The sequence below is a fragment of the Motacilla alba genome, chromosome 10 (assembly GCF_015832195.1).
Source record: "Motacilla alba alba isolate MOTALB_02 chromosome 10, Motacilla_alba_V1.0_pri, whole genome shotgun sequence".
In the NCBI taxonomy this organism is placed as follows: Eukaryota; Metazoa; Chordata; class Aves; order Passeriformes; family Motacillidae; genus Motacilla; species Motacilla alba.
The window spans coordinates 7,801,365-7,829,283 of NC_052025.1; the positions used below are offsets into that span (position 1 = coordinate 7,801,365).

Genomic DNA, 27,919 nt, shown 5'->3' on the forward strand with positions numbered 1-27,919 from the left:
GGGCGCCGCGGTGCCGCGGGCGCTGCGGTGCCGGGGCCGCTCCGGGCGCTGCGGCCGCCGGGCCGCGGCGGGGCGCGGACTACGCTCGCCAGGGTGCTGCGGGCGCCGCCCCGCGCGCAGGCGCCGGCCCGGGCGGGCCGGGTTGTTTGTGACGGCGTCACCGGCGGCTGCGGCCGCGGCCCCTCGTCCGTGCCGGGCCCCGCGAGGGCCGCGCTCAGGTAGGCGGCGGGACCGGCCCGCGGGGGCGGCCGCCCTGCCCCGGCCCGGCCGCGGGCAGCTCCGGGGGGCGCGGCGGCCGCCGCGGGGAGGGGCCGCCCGGAGCGGGGCAGAGCCCGGGGCGCCGGGGCCGGGGCCGGGCGGCCGTTCCTGGTGCGGGGCGCGGGCGAGCGGGGCGGCGCGGGGCGGCGGCGCTGCTCGGGGGGCGAGCGGGCTCCGGGCGGCGGTCTCCGCCGTGCCGGCCCCGGTCCTGGGCGCTGGCGTTTGCCAACTTCCTTCTCTGTCATCATCTGCCGCTGCCTCGCCGGCTGATGCAAGGTGCTCCGTTTCATAAACAGCGTCCTGGCGCTTTCGCTGCACTGGCGCCGAGCCGCGCTCTGGTTCAGGTGCGCTCCAGGAACACCTGCGCGGTACAGGGGCTAGGGGCTGAGCCGAGAATGCCCAGCCTTGCCAGAGTCTGGCTTGTAGAAAGCACGTTTGTCTTTCCTTTATAGCAAGGAAATATTCTATATTCAATATGGGTTGCTAAATATATTCTTAGAGAAGAATATTATTTAGGGGAAGAAATTACCGCTTAGTAGAAATAATAAACTTGCGTGAGAACCCTCAAGTTTAATAGCACTGAACCTGTTTTTATTTCTGTTGAGCAACAAAGAATCGATTGTAGAAGATAACTGAGAGTTTTTACTTGGTATGACAGCACAGCAAACTCTGAAGAACACATTCGTATTCTTCTTGGTGCCCATTACTCATATTTGTCAATGCTTATTGAAGGTTATTTTTTTAGTCTATTTTTAGTTATTTTTTTAGATGATTGAGCTTAAGGGTTTATTTAGACTGGAGTGGTCCTTCTGTTTAAGACTGGTATTTATTTTGCTTCACAGTAGATAAATAGGATGTGGTATCTCAGATTCATTTTTATATACATATCTGGGATAACTTGGTGTTGTGTTATCAACATATGGTTGTAAGCTTTTCCACCTTATGCTTCTGGTTTACATTTCACTAAGGATAGGAAAATAGTTAATGCTTCTGAGTTCCTGTCCCCCTTCCCCAAATACATACAAATTGAACTCTGAGCATAATGGATATTAAATTTGTCCAGATAGAAGGTAAGAAGGTGATGCCAAAAGTGGCAATGAAGATACGTAGTGAGCATATAAAACCAGGGCACCACGGGATTGGTTTTGGTTGGTTTTTTTTCCCCCAGTCTTTCCTTCTGGTTTGGCCTGACATACAGGAGTCGTGTAACACCCTAGTGTATCCTCCAGTTACCCCCGCTGTTGTTGGACTAGAACCCATTAGTGTCATCCTGATTCATTAGGAAGTTTGAAGGCTTTTTGTCTTTTAAATTCCTGCTCAAAGCTATCTTTTTTTAAAAAGTTGCATTCAGGAAGACACTGGCAGCATTTCCAGCCCCTTTAAGCTGGTTGGAGAAGCATATTGGTTCCTAGTGGGTCTTTGTCATTTGCTAGAGAATCAAACTGGAGAAGATTTTATGAGTGGGTCAGTTTAGCCATTGGGTTCAAATTAGTCTTCTGTTTTTCAGTGTACTTAGGGGATTGAATTTGACCTCAGATTTAGTTATGATTATGAGCATTTTATTAATCTGTTACAGAAATAAGCTGTTTAGCTGATGATTGAAGTTTAGGAACACTGTACTGAGGTAATTTTTTATTAAAGCTTGTAGGTCTGTTTGATCTTTTAGTTCTAACTGAGTAATAAAGTGCTTTAATTTTGGTGACTGTTTTACATGTGTATATTTGCTGAGTGTACCTGTAGGAATACACTTACCCTAGAGATGCCCTTCAGTCTGATGCCAAGCTATCTATCTATTGTAATTTGGCTAAATTTAGCAGTTCTAACCATAAACCTTAGTGTTCTTCTGATTATTCTTTTTTTAAAAATCCATTATTTTTCTTAAAATTAAAATATTTAATATTTAAAATATTAATTAAAATGTAATATAAAATATATTTTCTATTTTGGTGGTTTGTCACCTGTATGCAGGTGAATATGCACTATTAGTGTAGTATTCTGGTTGAATACAAATAAATAACTTCCAACTCGAGGCCATTTATCAAGACAAGCGAGCAAGAGAAAATGATGATTGTGTGTCTGCTTGTTTCTCTGTTTGTTTATTTAATGTGTTTTGATGATGTTGGTACCCATGTAGGTCCTGAAAGTTTTGTTTGGAATGGGAAGACAGGTGTTTATGTGGAGCCCAAAGCCATGGTTGCATGTTCTGAACAGAAGATACCTTTGGGTTTCTGCAGTTACCTGTCAGTGTGTTTTTGGCTGGACAGGGAGAGCAGGATGGTGTCTCTGTCGTGTTCACCAGGCCCAGGGTGAAATGCTGAGTTAGCTGGAGGAAGAGTTGCTGGGCTTGTTGCAATGTCCAGCACAGAGTCTGCTGTGACAATTTGGGATTTCAAAATCTGTAGATGCGCTGGTATCAAACTGTGCTGGTGCTCTGAGGTTGTCTTTTAAGAATTCTCTTCGGATTTTGCAAGGCAGCCAGTGATATTTCTGCCAGGTGACGAGTTCTGGTGCTGGGAGTTACCTTCCTGTGAAAGGAATGCTGCTGCTGCTGCTGGATGCCCAGTCAAATTTAGAGTAATTAATGACAGCAAGCAGATGTCATTGTCACATGTCAACTCTAGAACTTAGTCTTTGCCATTTGGGCATTTGTTATTTTGATGATTGAAGAAGTACGATTTAAAAATAAATCACAATTAAAAAAAAATTGATCCTTTTATGCAGCGTGATTTTAAAAAACCCAAACAACTCAAACCAAAATAGAGTTCTTCCCACCCCCTCCCAACCTGACATACCCTGGCTGAGATTCCAGGAAAAGCACTAATGAAGGAAGAAAAATATCTACAGGAAAATGACAACCATGTTCCAAGTAGGGCTTTATAAAAAACCAGAAATTCAGTTTCTCTCTAAGTTTCATACCTAAGTTGATTATTAGTGAATATTTGGGCTTAAACTGTTGTTGTGATTGTCACCATTGCCTTCTTTTACAGAGGAACTGTAAATGTATTAGTAGAGGTTGATGAGAAAATAGTTTTATCTTAGAAAAACATGCAGTAACTACCATAAGGTAGAGATAGGAGACATGTGTTTACTGTGTTTTGTGAGAAACCTAAGTGGAATTGGAGGTTTTCTATTTTGTTGTGCCAGTTTCTAGCCACACTGGTGTACTTAGATGTTCTCATTCAAAGTTTTCTGTATAATTTCTGTGTTGAGAAACCAGGAGTGAAGACAGGATTGATAATAAAGTAGAGAGCAAATAAATTTAAACACATAGATGCTTTCCTCTGTGTTCTTACTGGAATTAACTCAGAGTGGGAAATAAAGCAGGTGTCTGAAATTCTGTGATAAAAGCTTTATTGAACCATGGTTTCATTGGCTGTTGTATTATGTTGATGCATAATATAACAGGCAATCGATTGCAAATTGTTCAATTTTTGGGAATATTTTTCCCACCAAGGTGAATCCTTAGTAAATTTTATATAACAACTTTTTTATTTTTTTTTCCAAGGAACAAGCAATATTTTGAACTTCTTTATAAAGTCTTTTTGCTAGTTAAGGACGTGAAAAATTGATCTGAATATTATGTTAATGAGTACTCTGTATTCCTGGTAAATTCCTGTTAAAAAGGAGAAAAGATATGCAGGCAGCTGCAGCTGGACAGTTCTCTTCTGAAAGTGGCTACCAGTCATCTAGTAATTTTTTTTTTAAATATGCTTTGAGTTATTTTCATTCTGTTTTTGTAGTTGCCAGGTACTCTCAATTTTCCTCAGAATCAGTGTATTTGAGAGTACTTGAAAGGAGTGAAAGAAACAGGAAACATTGATTTTGCTCAGTAGTTGAAGAAAATTAGTTCCAAAAGATCCTAATCTCTTTCTTCTCAAAAAAAACCCCTCAGTGTTTTCCATGAATAAATGGTAGTTTCAGTGCATGTAACAAAGCAGAAATTACTTCATGTCTTTAAATTTGTCCATAGCATCATTGTTTAACTTTAATTATTAATTTATTGACTAGCTTCACGTATGTGTGTCTAGTGTAAGAGTTTTTTGGCTGGCTGAAATAAGTATGTGCCTAGCAAAGCTATAGTTGCTCCAAGTATAAAGAAGATAATAGGAAATAAGTACAGAAGAATATATTTTCTTTCTCAACTTTTATTCTGTTTTTTTTTTCTCAATTCCAGAATAACAATTTGTGTGTCAGTATATTCTTCTGTAACATCATGATTCCCATTCTCCTGTTTATTTATTTTTCAATAGAGCAGTGAAATTGTGTGTCTTGCATATTAAAAGAGTCTACTTTTACCTGCAGTGTGCTTTGAAAATGTCTGAAAATTCCAGTGACAGTGATTCATCTTGCGGCTGGACTGTCATCAATCATGAGGTACCCAGTTTCACATTGGTACAGTTCTGTCAGTTTAAGGCTATCTATATGCAGTAAAATACTATTTCAGCTTAGTAATTCTTATTTTGTGTGGATCTTACATACCAACAGAGAATATAGAAGAGAACTTTAGATGTAAATCATGAAACTACCATGTAAAAAAATGTATACTTTTACTATAGTTGATACGAATTTTCATATTTAAAAGAATTTTTCTGCAAAGATTTTACTTTGAAGAGCTAGTAGAATTTTAGTGGCATGCATTCTTCTCTTCCACCCTGCCTGAAAACATTAGCATTCTATGTAACTTGTCTGTTGTTGCTAATATATTTCTTCTCCTCCTGATAAATCTGTACCAGACAAAGAAAGTTGGGAATACTGGGCAGGAAAAATGTCTTGTGCAGAAGGGAATGATTCCATGATTTCCCCAAGTTTTTTCTACCACTAAGGTATCTGATCCTAATTTCAGCAGTGGCTATTCAGGAGCAGCCCTCTGTCCTTACATAGTCTTCCTTACAGAAAATTAGGCAAGGGGCAAGTGTATGTTCCACCACTATCACGGGACAGGTGTCTGGATCTGATGTTGGTTTCAAAGTTTGCATTGTGTGGATGAAGTCAGGGCTGTCAGTGGAGGCTGGAGAGCAGGAGGCTTATGGCAAGGTCAGCCCTTAGGTTTGATCAATGACTGCTCTGACTGTGCTGGTTGACACAGTGCCTCCAACACCTGCTCAGGTGCAGACACATGAATGTAGATAAGAAGAGTGTTTTATCTTCCCTTCCCACAGTGGACAAGGCAGGCCTGGGTTGCTCAGAATCTCTGAGAAGCCCTTCCTGGGAGTGTGAGTATCCAGTACCCTTTCCTCATTTGGTCCTGAGGATTTCTGTATCTGTGCAGAACTTGGCTGATGTGTGAGTGTAGGATGGGTGCGTTGGTTTGCTTGTTACGTATTTAGCGTTTTCTTGTAAACTGAGGAGGCCATTGAGCCAGAATCCTCAGGACTGATGGGTTGACAATTTTCCTGGAATGACACTTAGGATTGCCTGCATCTACTTGTTGCCTGCCCCAGAAAAAAAATCAAGGACCAGTACTTGAGATGATTCATTCAGAGGAGGAAAGTAGGAAAAAGTGGCTGAAGATTATGCATGGTGTTTATCTGTTCTTCATTGCACTCTCCCCTGTTTTGCAAATTATAATGAAAATTATAACCAAGCTATTACAAACTTTTGATTGAACTCATGTTTTGACAGTTCCATGTCACAAGTGATGCAGTTTGAAGTTTATAAACATTGGGCCATGCTTTCATTTCTGTTGGCAGCAAAGTGGTGTTTAAGAGATGGTTAAAACTTCTTTTCCTTGTTTTGGACTGGGTGACAGGTTGGGAATCTTGTCACCAAAAGAAACAGAAAACTCATGCACTCCATTCCTCAAGGCCAAGTGGGCTACAAGAGTGTAACAGGCTGCTGGACTCACAGAGTTCAGATAAAAGTAAAGGGATTTAGAGGTTGAGTTCAGCAGTGGAGTTATTCAGCTGTGAAGTTTAGACTTTATTTTCATTCTTGGGATGGTTATTTTACACTGTAACTGCAAATGAATTATGCAGTCTAAATAAGTTAGCATAACACAAGATCGTAGGATGGCTGGGATTTGTCTAGTCAAAGCAGAACAGATTTCTGTGACATGGAGATTTTGTGTTCCCAGTTATTCATCCCTGATTCAGTGAAATAAAAATGGGGCAACACTGGTGTTTGAGAGCTGCCATTATTAGCATTCTTCTGGTAGGACAGCTTTGAATCTGAGCATAAAGAAAGCAGAGTGGGTGGGATGGCCAGGTTCCCTTCACACAGCTATTACCCAGGGAGGGGGGATGTGGACTTGTGTATAGTGCAGTGAATTGATTTGGGTATTTAGGACAGGGATGGAAGCGTGGTTAAGACAAATTTGGAGTACTGAAGTATGTTTTTCTCACATGCTGTTGTGACCTGTATTGATGATGACACAGTGGAATCTGTTTGTGGACACGTTTTGCAGTGAGTTGAGGGGCAGGAAGTGGCTGCTGTCCAGGCTGTGGCTGCAGGGAGCTGGCAGCTGTGTGTGCTGCACTAAGTGTGGGCTTTGGACAGAGAAGCAGTGCTCTGCATTGCTGGACTGCTCCTAAGAAAGGACTTGCTAATTTTGTGTAGGAGGGTAGGGAGGTGACAATATCTCTTCTTGACCTCTTTGCTATTGCTGAGATGGAAGAGTGATGAAGGTCCAGCATCAGATGAAGTGGATCAGAGAGTTCATGCATTCCCACCTGTGTGTTTTTAAGAAAAGGATGGCTTACCATGTACTCAGCTAGCCTGTTATCTTGGGTTTTGAGCTAAAATTGTAATCTGTCTTAAGCAATACTCCTGATGTTTTTCTTCTTGTCAAGCCTGGGCAAACTGAAATGTTGTTGTTCTTCTTCTTATTCACAATTTGAGAAATGAAAGTAATGGTTCTCTATCACACCAGAGAAAATTGTCACATAATAAACCTGTATACCTATCTATAAAACCCAACCCCAAAACCCCAAATAACTTTGTATTTTGTTTCCAGAGATTTCATTTAGATTATAGTAAATTACATGTAAATGAGAGGTGAATTTCTGCAAAACGCATCAAATCAAAGTAGTGATACTTACAAAGTCAAAAGGAAAAAAGATACAAAGTGTTTTTAAAAAGTAATAAGATACACAGTGTTTAACAGTTTACCAAAACAGTTAATTTTTGAAACCTTTTAAAAAGAAACATAACTTTGTAACATGATTATAGAATGTATCTTATGCAATTCTTTTTGAGCTATCTTCCTGAAGTACTGGCTCTGTAAAAACAAAAGCATACATGTCTGCTTGAGTCCTGAAATGAGACATCCAGGGAAACTGATCTGGAAGTATTGCTGCTACTGTAATTTCACACCTGCTGTTGCAAAAATAACTATCTCTGTTTACAAAAACAGCTCAACTTATTTATGGATCAGAGTGACTTAGGATTTTTTCAGTTATGTTTTGCATGTTTGTAGTTTGCTAATAGCTGCGCTGGTGTCTCATCAGTATTTTTAAACCAAAATTACAATATAAAGATTAAATATTTGGAATTTGCGAGCATATTGCTTGACTTTAGTACCCTGCAGTCTCCTGGTGTTGTTTATTTGCAGCTCCTGTTGTGCTCTGGTGTTATTGCTGCCTGGCAGCTGACTAGTAACAAAGGCTTCTTTCTGGATTACAGACAGAAATCCAATATAGAGTTTGTATAAATATTTGGTTTTGAGGTGTCTATGTAGTATATAAACAGCCTTTCAAAATTTCTCATGGGAATTGAGATGGAGATAAGTTATATATAGTTTTTCAGGTAGTACTATTTATTGGAGCTCATGTTGATGTGCTTGAAAGTTCTATTTTTAGGTGTGTGTATTTGCATACAATAGATGGACCTGGAGCAAGAATTAGATCCCATATTGAAAACTACTCTAAATTTCATTTCATAAACAGGTCTAATAAAGACAATAAAAATACTTATTTAAAATACTCAGTGTAGTTGTTAATTAATGCCTAAATTGCTGTCATTTTTCCCCCTTAGAATTGTCCTTGTCTAACTTTTTTTAACCTTGGTCATGAGTATTACACACTAACACTTGTTTCACTCTAGTTAGTTAGTTGGTATTTCACTTGCTTTTCTTTGCTCAAAGTTGTCTTCAGTTTTAAAGGCTCAGTTTTTCTGTTTTATTACTAATATTCTGTTTTCTTTGTAACCCTTTCTTCCTACTTTACTATTGGAAACTCCACTAATTGTAATGTCCATTTAAACTCTTCACCTTCAGGGTTCTGACATAGAGACAGTGACCTCAGAAAATGGAAGCACGAATGACAACCATGAGTTTGTTTCAGAAGAATATGTTTCTTTGCAAGAAGAGGAGCAGGCAATTGATGTGCAAGGTAAGATATTAAAAGAGGAGCAGTTTCATGAAACAGGTCAATATTTGTTGTAGCATTGGCACAAAATTAGTATTTTCAATAGATTTTTATGTGCTTTGTGGACCTCTGTCAGGGTATTTGCTTTCACCAGTGTTATGGAAAATATTCAATCATTGATTTTATAAAAGTATTTTTTTCCTGAAATTTGAAATTTCCTGAAATGTGGAATTAGTAGAAGGTCTTTCATTTTGTCAATATTTTAGATGTGTTTTAGAATAATGTGCACTGGTGTTGCTGTAAGATAGTTTATAGAAGTGTTACTGATAAAAGAAGTATTCCCTAGTAATGTCATAGATCAAATAAAAATAATTTTGAAGGAACCATCAATGCTTGTACTCCTGAAAAATAGCACTATGACATTGTAATATTATATGGATGGGTATGGGCATAATTTGTGGTTGCTGCTTTTAATCCCATGTTTGTTTGCTTGTTTATTTCCTCTTTTTATTCATATAGCTGAGTGCAACAATGATGAAGAGATCCCAGCAGTAGATAATACTCTATCTGGTTTTGAGGAAACTCAGACAGTTCCAGAGGTAAATTACATTACAGACTACATTATTCAGAAGCTTCTCTAAGCCCCATCTGTCAATGGCAAGAAATGTTTTGAAGGCATTAAAATAGAGACACAAATTTTTCCTTTACTGAGGTTCCAACATTTTTTGGTTATTTGTTTGTTTGTTTTAATTACTTCATGTTTTTTGTATCTGAATAATTCTTACACTGTCTCTTTCCCTAGGGAAATAAAGAAAAAGTTCCTGATGATGGGTCCTGCATTGGAACTATTAGTGATGATTCTGACATTGTTACACTTGAAGCTCCAAAACCAGAAGAAACTCAGAGTCAGGAGGAAGCTCCAGCTGATGGTGAAGAAGCTCAGAGTTCAGAGGATTTTAACATGGGTTCCTCCTCTAGCAGTCAATATGCATTTTCCCATGTAGAAACTGGTAAGAGCAATACAGTCCTAAGAAACTGTGTGCAAAAATGTCACCAGGAAAAAAACCCAATCCAGACTTGGGTTAGGGAGCCCTCTTTTTATGGAGAGAGGAGAAAGATAATGGTTTTGTTGGGTACATATCCAAGTATTTGGAGTCTCTAGAAAAACTCTAGGTGCCCTCTACAATTTTGTCTAAATGCACGTCTGCAATCTTTTTATTTGAAAGCAATCTCTTTCATTAAGTGTTCACTGTTTTAAATGGAAAGTTAATTTATAGCATATCGTGGAGAATTAAAATGACTTTTAGTTCACAGAATGATTGTGGGTTTTCTCTTGGCAATATTTTGGGCTTTGTATAAAATTGGCATAAGCGACTAGCAAGCAGGAGAGGATTTTTGGTGCCATGAGGACTAAGCAATATGACTACAAAACTTTGTACCACCCTCATAGCTATGTAGTTTATATTTATATATCTAAGATACTCCCAGTGCTTGACTGAAATAAGCAGTACATTATAATCAGGGGGAAGGGGATGAATATTTGTCCTCCAATGGAGAACCACAAACAAAACCCCAACAAATCCAAACCAAAAACTTCCTGTTTTGTGGCTGTTCTCTAGTCTTCCTCTATGATTCTTTTTGGCTGCTTGTTTGTAATCTCTTCTCTTTGTTCTCTATGACACCTTTGTATTACTGATTTTTTATCTTTCAAATTAAGTTTATTACACAAGCAAGATTTTACCTAAAAATACTGTTTTATCTTAGAGTAGGATACAGCATCATTAAATGTTCATGTGTCTGTATAGCATCCACTGGTCCCTGGTCAGTAGCCAGCTGTCATTGCTAAGTGACAGCTTAGCATCTAATTAAAACCAGTGAAGATTTTTAACAAAGCTGTCACCTTCTCTAAGTCTTCTGGGAATCTGACTTAATTTTAAAATTAAGATTTAGTTGACTTTGTTTTTTTTCTTTTAGGGATGAGTTCTAAAAGTGTCTCTTTTTTTTCCCCCGTGTTTTTGTGCACAAAAGTCAGTTGGCTGGAGAAGCTGTGGAAGATTCCTGATTGTGTAAGGGGATGGGGAAATGAGGTGAAAGAGCATGTATCTCGCAGTCTTCCTTTTCAAGGTGGTGTGATTAAATTTGATCAGCTTGTGCAAAGCTGATTGCTTAAGGCTTGCATGGAGTGTTCTTACAATTTTTGATAGCAATCTGACTTGATCTTGTCGTAGTCATGTTCTAGACAGATGCTGAAAGCCAATCCTCACTGAAGAACTTGGCTAAGCTCTTGGTGTCTTATGTGCTTCTTTAAAAAGATGTTAACCTTGCATGTAGGTTTGGAGCGGACATCAGTAAGGTTTGTAATACATTTTAATCTGTGTGCTTGATTGTTTCAATGGATAGTTCTTGCTGGATTCCAAGCCTATGTGTGACTGGCAACAAGAATTTCTTCCTTCTAACGTAAGCTGATTGCAGCATGGCCTCTAGTGCTGGGCATTCAACTGATCAAGTACTGCAGAAAATGTCAGGAGTACTTTTGCAAGTATTTTAAATGCTGAAGATTTAGAGGTGACAAAAAGTGGCAACAGAAATCTTTGCCATCCACTTCCTGTTGAGTGTTCTTTTGTGTTGAAAATGGATGAGCCTCAGATTCTTCCTAATGTAGATACTAAAGTATTCTACAAAGATTTTCTGCCACTTCTTTCTGCAAAGCAATTCCTTTTTAGGTTGCCTTCATCATGTAAACAGAAATGTTTTAATATTGCTTCATGGATGAAGTTCAGCCAGCAGAAGTACCCATATGCTACCTTGAACTTTATCTGAGCTGTGTCTGTGCAGAAATGTCAACTGACTTAATCTGATTGCTGGTGTAGATCTGACACTTCAAAATCACAGTGGAAACTAGGATTTTGGACTGCTGTTGTGGTCATATACTCTGTTTCATTTGTAGTCCTTTTTCATGCCGGTACTGTTAGAGCACAGCTTTGTACTGAATTCTTACAGCAGCTGTAAGGCAGTGTCATTCTTGCCTGGAAGTGTAATTGCTGTTGACAACTTGGCAGTAAGTGCTTATGAATGGTTTTAAGTATCTTACAGCATTTTTCTTTCTGATTGTCTTTTATTTTCCTCCTTTCCTATTCTTTGCTGTCCAGCGTGTATTTTTGCATTTGGCTAGAAGCAGCTTGTTCCTTAACCACTTTTGTATTCCATGTGTGTAAGCTTCTTTGGTTGTTAAAAAACCCTAACAAACCCCACAGATGAGCAAGAAAACCAGCTCTTACTAAGTTTGTCCCGTATATTTCTCTATAATGTCTGACCTCTGCGGGGTTGACTGAAACGCTGTAATGAGTGAATGATAAGGTATGGGGAAGCGCCATACAGCTTTTTAGTGATGATTTCTTGATTCTCTATCATTTATTTTAAAAAAATTAATTTTTAACTTTGAAGAGCACAGATTCCTTGCATAATTTCCGGCACAAACGACATCATTAGAATTTTAATTTTCTTTTGTTAATATTCTCAAAGATAAACGCCAAGTCTATTTTGCATAAATATTACGGATCTTGATACTCAGTTCGCTCTTTACCACAGTACTCAATGCATTTTAACCACCGTGTATGCTGCTTTTCAGTTTTCTCGTCTCAGGCCAGCCCCGAGGAGTCCAGCAGCGATGAGACCAGCAGCCAGTGCAGCCCCGCCGTGCGCAAGCGGCGCCCGCGGAAGCGCGGGGTGTCGAGCTCCGAGCCCGAGGGGACGGCACCGGCGGAGCCCGAGGAGCCGCCCCGGGACGAGCAGCCCCAGCGCCAGTTCAGCAGCGGCCTCAACAGGTGCATCATCCTGGCGCTGGTGATCGCCATCAGCATGGGCTTCGGACACTTCTACGGTGAGTTCAGGGAAAGCAGAGCACACGGAGACCTCGTCTTGTGTAGCAAATGCTGGTTTATTATGACTCCGAGGTTTTTTCTTGTTCTCTGCTAACAACCTAAGCTAAAGATGAGAGAAAGCAACTGCAGCTGTAGTGGTAATACAGGGAGGTCCTTCAGCAGTGCAGCTGTATGTAATATATGCTACTTTGAACAGTAATGTGGTAAATAGTGATTTTTCTTGAGTAGCTCTAGTTTTATATGAAAATATGCCTTTTTAAAAAGACACGTGAGTCACTTGGGATGGGGATATCATTCTCTTTGGATTTGGTGTTGACTAATTGTTAGGTATTTCAATCTTGGCACTTCTTTTGAGATTTATATTAATTTTCACTTGATCCCATTTTTTTTATACTTAGGTAAACCTGAAGGTAAGAGCCTTGAGTGATGTACTGTGGATGCTGTGCTTGCACTCAGATTTACTTTTTAAACCGTGTGTGTGTGTGTGTGTACACACACATCCATATATGTATGCGTACTTACATTGGGAAAATAAAACAATAAATCAAGTCTCAGGAACTGCTGATGTGTGTGGGATTACAGGAACAACTAAACCACTCATACAAACATATTTTATGTAGTAGTAACTGGTGTGAAAGCTGGTTGGTGAGCCTTGGCATGCTAGAGGCATAGAGGAGCACAGTGACCACACCAGTCTGTGATAGTGCTTGTGGGGAGAACTTGAGATTTCAGTTGTGAATCACTTCACTGCGTTTAGTTTGGTGTTAATGATAAATACTACCTTTTTAAAGAACTTGGAGATCTGTAGATGAAAAATACACTTTGAACAGGGATGCAGAGTAATGCATTTTTTAAGGAATTCACTTGTTCATTCATTGAATCTGCACTTCTAAATAAAAATTGTCATCATTGGTGGCAGCATTTTTCAGCAGAAGGAAGGCAACTCTGTGTGGCTTCAGTTTTTGCTTCTTTAGGTGAAAGTTCTTCATGGTTATGTGATAACTTATCTTTCTGCCACTAGAAAGGAAATGAAGTTCTGCTTCCATCTTCCTGGTTTTAGGTTTGTTTGTTTTCTTTTTCCAACACAAACTTGCAGAGAGAATCCATCTCCCTAGGAGACTATTTTGTATTTTTGTGTTTCCCACAGCACTCTTCAAATGTTAGGCTAATGTAAGAGGATTGGAAAACGTAACTTTTTATAAAATTACTTTTCTTTTTTTGGGTCAATATCAGGATAGTGTTTTCCTTCTAGCTAGAGCTCTAGGACCCCTTAAGACTTTTAGAGATGTAGAAAGCAACTAGGGTTAGATTTTAATCAACAACTGTATCCTAATCAGTATTAAATGGAGTTAACTGACTTTATGATGCTCTAGGAAGGAGAACTGAAAGAAGGCAAACTTTTCAGGTAACAGGTGAAGCTTAAATTAGGCAGAAGGTCCTTGCCAGAAAAATGCCTCTTTATGAATATTCAGACTTTTTTTTTTTCTTTAACCAGAAACTGCAAAGGGGACTATAGCTGTAATGCTAGGGATTTGAATTGGTTACTTAAAGAATCTGAAGGATACTGTGACTTAGAGTACCAGCTGGAAACACAAACCAATTACTGAGGAATGGCACCTCAATATGTTCATTTTTAGTGTTGGTAAATGTCTTGCTTACTGTACTTAAACTAGGATTTTTGATAAGGAGAGAAAGAGAGCTTTAAGTGTCTTTCTGTAATTCAGGTTCTACCTAACATAAACCCTTTATGATGATAAATGATGATTCTTCAGATGCAGGCTTTAGGTTGCTAGGATTGATGGACTTCCTCAAAAGTATCTATGAAAGATAAATATTAAAACCAAATTTACTGTCAGTATACTTAAATTCATTTATGAAAGGATCTATGCTCTCAAGAAGGGTTTACTAGGACTCTGCAGACTTAAAATCATTGCTGTGAAAATGTTGCCTTTGCTTAGCTGAATTGAACTATTATAGTTCAGCTTGGTTGAATACAACAGTCTTTTTTTAAGATGACACTTGACAATAGATAAAAATTAAGAGAGCACAAAACATTCATCAGTGTAAGTGTACTTACAGTATTCCTTCTGTTTAACAATACGTCTCCCCCTGCCTTTAAATACAGAAATAGAGCTCTGAATATGCTGCATTGGTTTTGAAAGAAATACCTAAAAACTGCTGTTGCCTTCTTCTCTAGAGTAAATTCAAGAGAATCTTAAAAGCAAATATATAAAAACTACATCAGTGTTAGGATTTAGAGAACATGTGCTAAGTAAGGAAGTACCAGTTAAGAAGCTGTTCTTGACAAAAAAATATTGGTGGCTAGTACAGCAAAGGTACTTCTTCTGAAAACCAGGGTGTCTCAGCCTTTGTCTGACAATTGAAAAACAGGACACTTGCTTATTCTGCAGCCTTTGCTTATAGATAAGAAGGACAAGACAGGGTCTGCAATACTTGCTGTTTTGTGAGCAGTATGTAATAATTGTATTTCTGCATGAAAATTTAAACGCTGTGCTGATACCCTCTTATTCATGTAATTCAATTAACAGTCAAGGTTGTAGTTCTGAAGTGGATAATGCATGGACCAATAGTCTCCCTTTTATCCTAGTTGACTTGCATGTTACTAGAAAACTTACAGAGAAGGCACAAATATTTTCCTGCATGACTTGTTGGTTTGGATCTAACTTATTTCTGTGTAGCGTTCCAAAATTCCTTTGTTTGTAATTAATGAAAAGACAGTGTGGAAGCAAGTTTTTGGGTCTGAGAAATGGTTTATCAAGGAAAGAAACAATTTTGCTACAGCTAAACTGTTACTGGTAAGGAGAGGGCTTGAAATGGCAAGGTAAGAATGCTTTTGAATTTGCAGAGAGAATGAAGATGATGTTTAGGTTCCTGTGTTCCTCTAACTGCTTACTCTAAGTCAGTCTATCAAAAGAAACTTTTTTGTCTTTGTAGGCACAGTGCAGATCCAGAAACGGCAGCAGCTGGTGACAAAGACACGTGAATTAAAAGATCTGAAAGATGACCTTTACCAGTGCCAACAAGAGCAAGGAGATCAAGTGCACCACAGAGTGGGGGTAGGTGTGAGCTTAGCTGGGAGTCATTGCATAATTCTGTTGTTATGTGTGTATTTTGCTCAAAGTGAAATGAATTTTTCACACAAATCCATTGAATTTTTGTCTTTAGTAAGTTCTTTCAGAGTACTTTCCCCTGAATTCTTGACAAATGTTTATGTGGATTGAATTTGCTCTCGGAATGTGTTTAAACATACTGGGTTTTATGTCTGTAGTCTAGGAGTTATCTGGACACAGACTGCTTCCCTGTGATACAATGCCAGGTTGTCATTAATGAGGACAGCTGAAGTAGAAAATGCTTGTACAAACATGTTGAACCTATAAGTTCTGTGATTTTGCTTTCTAAATTATCAATAGTTATTAATTTTTTAAATACTTAAGCCATACTTCTGGTTTTTTACTGTTGCATCACCCAGAGAGAAGATTAGGGAGTGGTTTGTTTTTTTTGAGTTTTCTTTTTTCTGTCTGTTAGCAGCATTTGTACATAATTCAATATGTTCTAGAGCTTGTCAATGATGCCAACAGACTCCTTTTGTGTTAGTATGTAGTTACACAAACAGGTATTTTCAGATTTGGTTCAAAATCAGTTTGTGAATTTCTGCCCCAACAGCTAAATGCCTTTGCTTCTGCTAATTTTTTTGGTAATCTGTAAATCCAGTTTGCTGAACATAAACCAACAGCAAAGATGCACATTTTGATTTCCTTTTAAGATGTTAGAGCTCATATACCCGACTGACAATTCTTTAGCTCAATACAAGTGAGGGGTGATGACCTCTGGCTGGCTGGGAGAGTTTCTCACATGGTCTTTGTTGCCAAGAAAGTGTGTGATAAACAAACCCAACTGAGCTAAACAAACCAGCTCTATTTTTGCATCTTGCTGTGCATGTTTCACTGCATCCAAAATGACAAGTAAGCTCTGTTTGGGCTATCTTGGTTTTTCATCTTTCTAGCTAAAATTGTAACAATTCTCATGGTAGTATTTCTGCTTGTTTTCTTTTTGTTTCTTTTAGTCACTCAAGGGAGATCTTGCCACATGTTTGACCTTTACTGAGGTGGAGAAGAAATCCTTTGATTCTCAAAAAAAAAGTCTTGCTGCAGAAAATCAGCACCTTAGAGAATCTCTAGAGAAAGAAGAAAAAGCTTTGGCCTCACTTCAGGAAGAATTAAGGAAGCTAAGACAACAAATTAGAAACTTAGAAGATAAAGGAAGTAGCACTGAATCTATTGTAATAGAAAATCAGAAACTAAGGGAGCATTTGGAAGAGGAAAAGCAAAGGAACAGCAATTTTCTCAGGCAAAAGGAAACACTCTTTGCAGAGGCACAGATGCTAAGGCGAGAACTGGACAAAGAACGTCATGTTACAGAAGCTCTGAAAAAAGAGCTAGAACAGTTAAGTTCTCGTCAAACACCTGACAGTGCTGATGATGATGAGACATTAAGAGAAAATCAAGAAATAGAAACTCTGCGAGGAAGACTGGCAGAACTAGAAAAAAAGCTGAACTTTGAGCAACAACGCTCTGACTTGTGGGAGAAGCTGTATGTTGAAGCAAAAGACCAATCTGAAAAACAAGAAGTTAATGAAAGTGGACATAAGAAAGGTGCTAAAGGGCAAAGTAAGAGTAGAAAGAAATCAAAGGAGACATTTTTTGGTTCAGTTAAAGAAACTTTTGATGCTATGAAAAATTCCACAAAAGAGTTTGTAAGACACCATAAAGAAAAGATTAAGCAGGCTAAAGAAGCAGTGAAAGAAAACTTGAAAAAATTCTCTGATTCTGTAAAGTCTACATTCAGGCACTTCAAAGATACCACAAAAAATATCTTTGATGAAAAAGAGAAGTCATCAGGCGATAAAAGATATGAGGCAAACAAGAAAGCTCGAACTTTTTACCGAGACCATAACTCCTACGAGAACCTGAAGCACATGCATTACAGGGGACCTCACATGCCAAAAGAATCCAGAAATGGAAGGAAACATCATTTTACAACATTTGAAAAAGATTCAGATTCCCAGAAATGTCTCAATGATCATTTGTGTAATAGAAAACATCAGTTTGCCCTAAAGGGCTGCTCTGGTATTTTTGAATGTGCTCATCAAGAATTCATTAGTCTCTTTAACAGAGTTTCGGATCCCATCAGGGCGGATGAATTTAATCGGCTAATGAGAAAGTATTTGCAGCAAGTTGTACATAACTTTCATCACTGGAGAGAATTAGAAAATTTCATCAATAAGTTTTTTCATAACGGATTGTTTATACACGACCAGATGCTGTTCACTGATTTTGTTAATGATGTCAAGGATTACCTGGAAGATATGAAGGAATACCAAAGTAATAATGAGAAGGTTTTTGAGGATTTGGACAAATACGTCTACAGATACTACTTCCATTATGATAATTCACCCCAGTATGGACCCAGGTTTGTTTCCATGTTTCCTGTACTTGATAACACAAAGAAGTGTTCTTTTTAAAGACAACCAATGTCCTTGTTATAATGGATGGTCTTTGAGCAGGTGTGTGTGTATACATGTACACACACACACATATGCTAGAAGACTTTCTGAAGGACTTAGTGAAATATTAGATTATGTTATATAAAATGGATCTGCAGAACCTTTATATAAATTTTGTGTGTGTACATAGCACAGTCTGATGTTTCTGCTGGGTTCTTTAGAAAACTGTAACTGCTAGAAGGATTTCTTAGACCAAACAGCTCTGATTGCTTGTCTGATAGAATGAGGAACTGTCCTGGAGCATTAACTGGGGCTTCCTTTTTGTCCTTTGCTGAATGAGGTTTTTGAGTATATTTAAGGTGTCTCTGAGTCCTGTTCTGATAGATACATTTCACTACTCTCCTGTAGATTAGTGTAATACTGGGTTAGTCTCTATGCTCAGAGCAGAGCTCATCACACAGCAGGCTTTAGTTCAGATCCTGATCCTGACTAAGTTTTGTTCAGACTTGCTCACAATGGCCTTTGGTGTCAATTGTTTCCTACATTACTTTTCTGGATCTAAAGGTGTTCTCAGGGCTTTACAAATTTACACTTGTATTATTAACCATTTTATGTACTTTACTGCAGCTCAAGTCTGAACTATTAATACTTTGGGGTTACTAAGTATTATGTGATGTAGCACTTTCTCCTATGGAAAGGTGAACCATGAGGGTGATAGTCCTATTACCAGGTTCCAGTTAATGTGGTTTTGGCAAACACATAAGGTTGATGATTTTATTTATAGTCCATCTTAGTAATTTATTATCAAATGAAGTTTATTTTTAAATTAAATACCTAATTTCTGAGCATTTCAGTTTGCAGAAAAACAATTCCAAATTCTTTTACTGATACTGTTATGCAGAAGCTTGTGATACCAGCTGCATTTTTATTTTTAGAAAGCATTTATTTTATATATACCATCTTATTGCTGATTTAAACAAAAAATGCCTCCCCCGTTTTTCTTACAAGCTAAAGGACTACTTACTACTAATTTTGTTTTCAATGAACCTCAGCATGTTAAAAGCTGTACTTGAAAATGTAATTGTGTTACAAAATGCTTTTAGTAGTAATAAGCTTTTGTTTACTCCTTGCAGTCGACCTAAAAGACCTTTTACACAAACTGAAAATTCCAGACATGAAAAACAAGCTCAGAAGTACCAACACCGTAATAAAAGAGAAGGTAAATGGCATAAACATGGTCGCACTAATGGAAGACACATGGCAAATCTTGAAATTGAATTGGGGCAACTACCCTTCGATCCAAAATATTGAGTAATTTATTGTAAAAATTAAGATTAAAATTCACATGCTCTCTGGAAACTAATTGTTTTTCAACAAAGCAGCAAAATGCAAGTTTTTTTCTTAATTGTTTGATTTTTACACATTTTTGTTAACAGGCAGAAGTCAGGCTTTCTGATTTGCATATTCTGTACCGTTGCTTTAACTGTTCTTTGGAAGTAAAGATAGTTTGGGTGCCAGCAGTATTGTTGCAGAAACTAGGCATGCCATGACCTGTGTACGAAAAAATGCTTAATTGCATTCCATTAGTGTAGTTAAAGCTTGAGCCATGCATAATGTACCAATTACTAACTCCAATGTTTGATATACTAACTTCATCTCACCCTTCAAAAAATAGATCAACATTGTGGTAATGTATTTGTTAGTGTTCTGTAACTTTATATTTGCTTCCTGTCTTTGGGGGGGTTCAAGAGCCTGTTGAATTGTGAAGAATTTGCTGTGCTGCATTCTAATCAGCGTGCTGACTTAAACACTTGAAATGTCTTGCATATCTGCATATTGTAGAAGAAAAATAAAAGAGACATTGTGGGTAAAAGTCTTTTATTATGAAAGAAACTCAGCATAGCTGTACAGTTCTATAAAAACGGTCCAGTCGTGTCTGTATTTTATTGCTAAAGTATTCATATGGTAATTTTGGTCTTCCCAATGTTTCCTAGTGTTGTAAGGTAGGTCAGCAGCCCCACCCTGTCCTACTGCTACTGAAGCTGCCTTCAGGAGGAGGTTTATGTGTTTGCAGGCTGCCTCATGGGACTTCCCATTGACTTCCCCAGTTTCAGACTCAGTGCTTTCTCCTTTCTGCAGTACGAGGTGTAAGCACAGCTACTGCTACGCAAAACTGATCTCATCAGGTCCAAGGTCTAGTCTGATCTTCAGGGATAATTCATTGCAGTTTTTCTCCTGTAGATGGAGATGTGGCTTCCAACTCGTCCTTGAGGTACATGAGTATGAAAGACAGTGGCTGTTTTCTCATAGCCCCTTAAAGCTAGAAATGATGATATTTCCTGCAAATGAACATACATTAATTTCCACAGTAAGAAAACACAGCTGGGAGCATAAGACTAGTGTTCCAAAGTCTCTTGACAACCATCACTTCAACTGTCCCTGGGAAGCTTGATCCTTTATTTTAGGAAAACCTGCTAGAAAAAGAAGTACCTATCCTGTTTGATCCTGTCTGGAGCAAGTATTCACCAGCCACTGTTGTTTGAGTGCATGGACTTCATTAAAGATTTGAGGGGTTAAAAGGTACTGTGACTGCAGGTGTTTTTAGTTTTCATGGTTCCTTACTTAAAAGTGCAGTTTCTGGGAACAGATGGCACATTTGTTTTAGCATGGATTGAGAAGATTTCCATAAAACATTACTTTGTGGCCCGTAGAATTCGCACAAAGGAGAGAGCATACATGAATATTAAATATATAGCAGTGGAATTATATCAATAATCATATTATAGGCTGGAGAGGTCAATTTTATTATAAGCTATGTTTTAAAAAGTTGTGAACAACAATTTTCAAAAATTTTAACTGTAACTCTTCCCTAATTTATTTTGTAACTTATGCTCAGAAGTAGTTTCATCTTGCAGTTACCATACCTGTTCTAGCACATTGAAGAGGATCAAGTGACTGGGTAATAATGTGTCATTGTAAAACTCCTTATTCAGCCAGCCAAGTGGGTTAGAGTAAAACACATCTGCTTCATCAACATAGCTCGCATTGCCAGTTAGGTCTGGGGGACACTGAAGGAATCTCATTTTTAGAGGACAGTGAACATGACTAGGGAGAAAAACAAAAACACGTTTCATGATAAACTGACCAGCATCAGAGATTTGAAATGACTCATCACTTCAAAAGACACCCGAATCAAAACAAAAATCAATTAAATTTTTTTCCTCAGAGTAGTATTTTCTTCCCTTCAATACTTCATATGAAAGCAAAGTAGAGCAAGCAGACTCGACTCCAAACTGCTGGGACTGTGTTGTTAGCAGTTAACAGAAAATACATTTATCTTAATAAAAATACCATTTGCACAACATCAGTTTCTTAAAAAGGTACTTTTCCATATCAGCTTCCCTATTTATATCCACTTTAACATTTTGTTTACTTGCCAGGATCTACTGAAAACCTTTTGCAGTGACTTAAGTCACTGTTGCAATGACATTTCTTTACTGTCTAGCAGCAGAAGTAAAATTAATACATTTTGATTGTAACAATTAGTGTTCAATTTTGCTAAAAATGTTATCATAATGAAGAAGTGTGGCATACTTAGTGAAGTCATTAGACTTACTGCATATCCTCATACAAAAATATTTCACAAAAATGAGTAAAGCTTAGATGCTGAATTTTATTCTGTGGTACAAGAATTTGGCTTATGTCCCCTATTCACTCTGTATTAACTGCATGAAAAATCAGAACTCTTCCTGTATACATTTATATATCTCAATTTATTAAGCCTTGGAAAAAAGAAATCTTGATTTCTGAATAAGGGTTTGGATTTTAAGGTAGTGCACTGTTGACACTTTTAATACCTGTAAAATGGGGTAGAGTGGCACGGCATCAGGATGAAGACAAAAGCCTGTGACTGCTGAGAGTGATGGCAGAGCTGCTGGATGTGACTCATAACATCCAGAGTGCCTCGCTGGTGAACCAAGCCTGTGTACAGGGCTGGGACTAAATTGGATAACAGCAGGAAACTTGCTGCAGTTTTCTTCCATGCTCTCAGGTATCTCAGAGAATATCCTATAGAAACATTTGAGTAAGTAAACAATTCACGCATTTTTGAAAGTACCCTAATACAGTGGCAAAACATTACTTAGTCAATTACAATACTTTGCTTTGAGATCCTTTACTACAGTGTTCTTTGAGTCTTTACTCTTTGAATGGAAATTCAAATGCTTTGAATTTCAAATGCTTTGCACTATTAATTCTTGGATTTAACAGAGTCAATCTTAAGCCCACACCTGTCTCCTGAAAAACAGAAATACAATTTCAAAACCAGTGCTTTGTCTCTTTAAATTTAATTTATTGTAGTGAAAACCAGTTCATTCAATAGTTTGGATGAATGATATATGGCAACTTACTGATGTGTTCTGTTTCATGCAAGTCCACATAGAGCCAGAATAAATGGTAACTACATCTGCATGGCTGTGGTATTCTTTTTCTCCAAACTGCTGAAAACTACAGCATTCCTTTATTGTTATTAAATTTTGAGCTTCTCAAACTCAATTTTTTTTCCCCATCTCCAATCACTGCCCCTTTCTCCCACTTTGCTTGTGGGAGCTAATAATGGGAAAAAGGCACACAATTCTCATGTTTTTGCAGGAATACTTTTATCCATGCTAAGGATTCTTTATCTGTGCTACAATCACTTGCTCTCCCTCATCTTTTTTCTTTCTATTTTGAACTAGCTGTAAGAAAAGACGAGGGTAATTCTAAGAATCCTTTATCAAATAGCTATATTGACCGTTAACAGTCTCTCTCTGGGTAAAAATTATATCCAGGTAAGGTTGCAAGACATTTGAAACCAATGCTTACCACAAAAAATCATGCAGAATGGCAGTACTGGATAGATGAACCTGAATTCCTTATGGCTCAGTGTGCTGTAATAAAACATACAGCAGTACAGCAAGAAAGTTAAATGCTTCAGTTCTGTTGACAAAATATGTTTTAGAGCACAGAGGACTGGAAGAGCATGTGCATGTATTAAGAAGTTTTTGGTATTGAAGCAGTTAAGAGTAAAAATCCAAATTGACACTTTTGAAGAACATAATAAGTACAGTCAAATTAAGACTATTTGGTCAGTTTAAACCAAGCACTGTTAAAAATTCCTGGCTACTACAATTAAGTGGTCTGATTCTTTGACAACTAGATGTAATTTAGCCAGTACTTCACCAATCTGTTTTCTGTAATAAGACACAATAAATAGTGTGGATGAAAAGCTAAGATTCAAGTGCCCATTTGTATCTAGCAAATTAACAGTCACCCCTGCTAATACAAAAATACACAATTTGCCATGCCAACTTTTTGGGGCTTACTGCAACTCTCATGTCTTGGGAATCAAAGGGGTTCTTACAAAACTAAGGGAGGTAAAAAAGTCCTAAAGCAAATAAAGCTACTTCCAGTTTTGAGTTGGAAAGAAGAAATTGCGTTTCTGGTCTTGCTACTGTTTTGCTGCAGTCTATTACTACGATGGTATAAAAGTATTTATTGCTTAGTATTTATTTACTTGCTCTATTTTTTTGTGTCTGAAAGTATCTCTCCTGTTTAATCTACAGTTAATTCTGATGCTTTAGAAAAAGCACTTTTCTTATACTTCTGAGCTTACAGTGAGAAATACAGCCTTATGGTATTTAAGAGCTGTGTATAAATAGCTCTTGTGAATGGAGTAAGTTTTAGAGGTCTCAGAATCTCTCATCTTACTGGGGATGTATTAAAGAACCAAATGAAATGGTGTTTTCATTAATAGGCATCTAATGAACTCAGTTTTCTAACTAGTTCTGTTTTTGTTTAAACACCTTCTGGGTCATTGAGTGTCGGTTTTGGGATTTTTTAAATTTCATTTAATGATGAATTATTTTATTCTTTAAAGGTCTAATAAATTCTAAAGATACATGTTGGTGACAATACAAGAAGCAGTATTACACAAAATTCTAGAACCAGTTTTATAACTGATTGCATTTCTTGGACTGTTTGAACAGTTTCTATAAGTTTCCTATCACTTAACCTGAATACTACGCTGCTTTGTTCTGGAGAGGACAGGAGCTTTGCAAAGAGCACAACCAGTGAGAGGCAGCAGTCCCACTCAGCAGAGATTACCTGTACACCAGCAGTGTCCAGATCACTGCCAGCAGAAGGGTGCGGTACCTCCTTGGTGCCAGCGCACAGCCGTGAATAAAGAACGGCAGGTGGGGACCAAGGACAACTGGCAGTCCCTGAGTGAAGTACCAGTGCCAAGGGTGAGAGCCATAAAATGTTCCCAAATTCTGCAGCACGTTGAATTTCAAGAAGTTCAGCTGAACCAGTACCCACTGGGAGACAGGGAGGAGTTAAACACAAATCCAAAGTCAAACCCAACAGCTACATTGAATTACACAGTCATCACTGGCCCTATATAATACATTTCCACTCCTATTTCAGGTTGGTTTTTTTATTAAGACTCAGCATGGACTTCCTATATTTAGCAATTAATCACAGAAGTGTGTAAGTTTGTAGTTTGTTGATTACTATTGAGGACTGAGTATACTGATTTTATGTAGCAGTCCATTATTTGAAATACCTGAGAAGTCAGTGTTCAAGGGTTTGTGGCTTAGGATATATTTAGAGATCATAGACCAGACACTGTCACAGAAACAAGAGAACTCAGAGAAATCTGAAATATCCATCAATGCTAAAATACTAAACCCCAACCTTCTTCTTATAAGTCAAGTTTAAAACAGCTTACCTCACCAAAAAACACACGGTCAATTATTAAAGAGGTTCCTACTGTGACCAATCTGCAAAAATGGAAAGTTTGTTGCACTGATATTGCCTGAATTGCTTTTGTATCTTCTCCAGCTGTCAAAACTCGGATTCCTGGTATTTTTGAGATTATCCATAGTCATGGCCATTTTACAGTGGCCACTTGCCATCACCCGGTATCGTTGGCACAATCCCAGATTAAGCTGGAATGCTGCTCATGTCTCCCCATCATGAAATCTTTCCTGGTGCTTTTTGCAGCATATACAACAGTTTTAAGGAAACATGCTCCTTCCTTAAACTTTTGCTAAAGGACTCTATTTGTTCTCTTTTTTAAATTACATGATATCAGGTTTTTTGGCTTGTCTGCCTTTGCAGTGGTAAAACCAATCTTAAGATGTAGCTGTGCACAGTCCCAGTTTAAATTGAGAAAGAACTTACCCGACTGGAATGCAGTTGTGGAGGATAAGGTCTGCTTTCCTCTGTTCTTGCAAAAAATGGCTGAAGACCAAAGGCAGCCACAGGATAACAGCAGTGGGACGAATAACAATTGCAAGTGCAACCAAAGCTAAATACTTACAACTAGAAGGAAGAAACATAAAAACCCCAGCAGCTTATCAAAAGTTCTGGTCAATTCTTTTGCAGATAGTGACATTTGATCAACTGTCATGTCTCTGGCCAAATGTTTTTCATACTGCAGGTAACTTTGACTCTCTGAGTGCAGATACCCTCTCTTGCTCAAAAGGCTGCAACTCTAGAAGTGCTTTGTTACAAAGCACTTAGTTGCTAACTAGAGGTACCTACTTTAAAATAGTTAGTGATAAAGAAAATTGTGACCACTAATTCACCTATATCTGACCCCAAAAAGCTTTTGTTATCTTTTCCCAAGTTATTGCATATTCCAGGGTTTTAAAGTTTAAAATAAAAGCTTCCCATAAAGTCACACTTTGCAAAAGGAAAGACAGGAATAGATAATTTTACATCCAGCTATAATATAATCTTAAAAAAATATTTAGAGGAAATACTAGTGTTCCTTCCATGAGACAGAACTCTTGCTACATGAATGAGGGGGTTTTGGTTGCTTTAGATATTAAGAAAAAAGTTAGCATTTTAAACAGTATCAGTAGATTGGTGTCATCCCAAGCCAAAAATTACCAGTTTTGGTAGGAAAAAGTTTCTTACCTGTTCCCCATCTTGGAGCCTTTTATCGGATAGTAGGAAAGAGCAAAAATGGTAAGAATAGTCTCCATGGTGTTTGTTAGAGTTCTGGTACAGGAATACCATGTAAACCAGGAACAGAGTTGGCAGAAGAACTGAAAATAATTATGAACACATTAAAACAAGTTCACCTAAATGAAGGTGGTAATTCTTCAAGGTGTGACGTATCATTTTGCACTTATTTACAATGCAAAACCAGTGTTTATTGACATGCATAATTTTTAAAGGCTATGACTCACCACGAACTTTGCTGTTTCTGAATTTTCAAGGTGTTGCACTAATGAGTAAAGCTTCACATCAGCAAAAGCAGCCAGCACTGCCTGTGCAAGCCTAGGGACCCAGATCTGTAAGCAGAGAGAAAACTGTATTTGCAACAAACCAATTTAAATTCCAAGTTTTAAAAGAGGGCTGAATTAGTGAATGACTGTTCAAGTATGAAAATAGTGAATTGGTGAGTATTCTCTTTAACTTTTCATGATTTTAAAAATGAAATAGTAAGGGCCTTGGGTGAGGGTAGTATTTCTGCCAAAACACAGAATGTCTGAAGTTCAGCTGAAAGTGTTCAGAGATGGAAAGTAGAATTATCTGCTTTACATCTCCAGTAGAAATCAAAAAGGGCTGTTGTTAGTTCTTGTGGGTTGAGTGAAAATATACATTGGTAAACACTTTGGAAAATTGAACTACTGTGCAATTATGATGTAATGGCAAACACAATCAGTATGAAAATCCAAGAGATTGACAGAGACCTCTGCACTTGCAGGCATCAGTGTTGTGACTGGAAATCTATTAATGAGTTCTGCCCCCATGAGAAGTCAGTGGGACCTCTGTGCTCACACATCTGTAATTGCCAGACTCAAGGCTTTGCATTTTACTTGGACAATGATAAAAATACGCTGTGTTTAAATACAATTCTTTAAAATTAAATTTTAGTAGCAGATGCACATTTTTTGATTATACTCACCAGCAGCTGAACATTATCCTTAGCCAGCAGCTGTAATGCTTTGTACATGCTTGCAAAGATCAGTGGGTATGAGTAGCCCCTTAAGCTACTTGTCCATTCCCAAGTCAGGTAACCATAATTATGAATATTAAGGACAGATCACGACCAACTGAAAGGAAACGTTTAATCCGAGTCATTCGGATCGAGACCTTCTGTCCCCTTGGGCCAGAGCTGTGGGGTGTTTATTGCTGGTGAAGCCAACACCTTATTGCCGGGGAGAGCCGTGCCCGAGCGGGGAGAGCCGGACACGAGCGGTCACCCGCCCACAGCACCGCGGGGGCCGCGTCCCCTCCGGCCAGCGGGGAGCGATGAGAGGGCGCGGGGGCCGCGGCAGGCGAAGGATATTTGAAGACCATGCGATGGGCCACCTCCAGCGACTGCCAGTACTCGTCCGGGACGAAGCTGGTCTGGACCAGGAAGCAATTGAGCGTCCGCAGCACCAGGGCGAGCGCCAGCAGCGACGCGGGCGCGGCCGCACCTGCGGGGGCGAGGCTGGTCTGTCACGGGCCCCTCGGGGGCCGCCCCCCAGCCCTGCCCCTCCCCGCCCGGCCCGGCCCGGCCCGGCCCCGCTCACCGGCGCCTCGCTGCGCGGCCGCCCCCCCGGCCGAGCTGTACAGCACCGACCGCCGCTTGCGGAGCCGCACCGCATCCGGCATCCGCGCCCGCAGCTGCCCGGCCGCCTCCCCCGCCGGGGCATGCGCGACCGCGGGAGGCGGGACAGCGCCGGTACTTCCGTCCGGTGCCTGCAGCCAGCGGGAAGCCGGGGCTGTGCCGTGTCCCGCGTTCAGGTGAGGGCGCCGGGGCCGCGGGCCGAAGCCGAGCCGGGGCCGCGCCGCAGTGCCCACGCGTGTCCGTGAGCGCCGCAGCGCCGCCTGCCGGCATGAGGGGGCGGCTGCCGCTGCAGCACGTGGCCGTGGCCGTGGCGCTCGGCGTGGCCAGCGGGCTCTACATC

At 39.2% G+C, this 27,919-nt stretch overlaps 2 protein-coding genes across 6 annotated transcripts; one reads left to right on the forward strand and one right to left on the reverse strand.

The window, feature by feature from the left end:
* CCPG1 (cell cycle progression 1) lies at positions 1-19,839 on the forward strand. Of its 5 annotated transcripts, none has more exons than XM_038146595.1 (11): positions 1-218; positions 4,561-4,632; positions 8,471-8,585; positions 9,081-9,160; positions 9,364-9,571; positions 10,590-10,685; positions 12,190-12,441; positions 12,841-12,852; positions 15,398-15,519; positions 16,527-17,932; positions 19,100-19,839. In XM_038146595.1, exons 2-11 carry the CDS (start codon positions 4,573-4,575, stop codon positions 19,275-19,277), a joined length of 2,529 nt encoding a protein of 842 aa, XP_038002523.1. In that variant the 5' UTR covers positions 1-218; positions 4,561-4,572; the 3' UTR covers positions 19,278-19,839. The 5 variants fall into 5 exon arrangements, with proteins under 5 accessions (XP_038002523.1, XP_038002521.1, XP_038002522.1 ...); XM_038146593.1 differs by lacking the exon at positions 1-218 and adding an exon at positions 446-602; XM_038146594.1 differs by lacking the exons at positions 1-218; positions 12,841-12,852 and adding an exon at positions 451-602.
* PIGB (phosphatidylinositol glycan anchor biosynthesis class B) lies at positions 19,828-27,763 on the reverse strand. The gene is made up of 12 exons (XM_038146598.1): positions 27,542-27,763; positions 27,313-27,445; positions 26,929-27,046; positions 26,207-26,311; positions 25,932-26,062; positions 25,191-25,331; positions 24,736-24,787; positions 24,111-24,322; positions 22,830-22,894; positions 21,824-22,034; positions 20,891-21,071; positions 19,828-20,305 (listed from the first exon to the last, which is right to left on the reverse strand). The coding sequence occupies exons 1-12, from the start codon at positions 27,621-27,623 to the stop codon at positions 20,174-20,176; spliced, it is 1,563 nt and encodes a 520-aa protein (XP_038002526.1). The 5' UTR covers positions 27,624-27,763; the 3' UTR covers positions 19,828-20,173.
* Between the last annotated feature and the right edge of the window lie 156 nt (positions 27,764-27,919).

Excerpts from the sequence above, each read along its gene's own strand:
- CCPG1 (XM_038146593.1), top strand. The coding sequence starts at position 528 with ATGCAAGGTGCTCCGTTTCATAAACAGCGTCCTGGCGCTTTCGCTGCA. Across the intron at positions 8,586-9,080 it reads GCAGGCAATTGATGTGCAAG|CTGAGTGCAACAATGATGAA; the intron begins GTAAGATATTAA and ends TTATTCATATAG. Across the intron at positions 15,520-16,526 it reads AAGTGCACCACAGAGTGGGG|TCACTCAAGGGAGATCTTGC; the intron begins GTAGGTGTGAGC and ends TGTTTCTTTTAG.
- PIGB (XM_038146598.1), bottom strand. The coding sequence starts at position 27,623 with ATGCCGGATGCGGTGCGGCTCCGCAAGCGGCGGTCGGTGCTGTACAGC. Across the intron at positions 27,047-27,312 it reads GCCCATCGCATGGTCTTCAA|TTATGGTTACCTGACTTGGG; the intron begins ATATCCTTCGCC and ends TAATATTCATAA. Across the intron at positions 22,895-24,110 it reads TGGACACTGCTGGTGTACAG|CACACTGAGCCATAAGGAAT; the intron begins GTAATCTCTGCT and ends GTTTTATTACAG.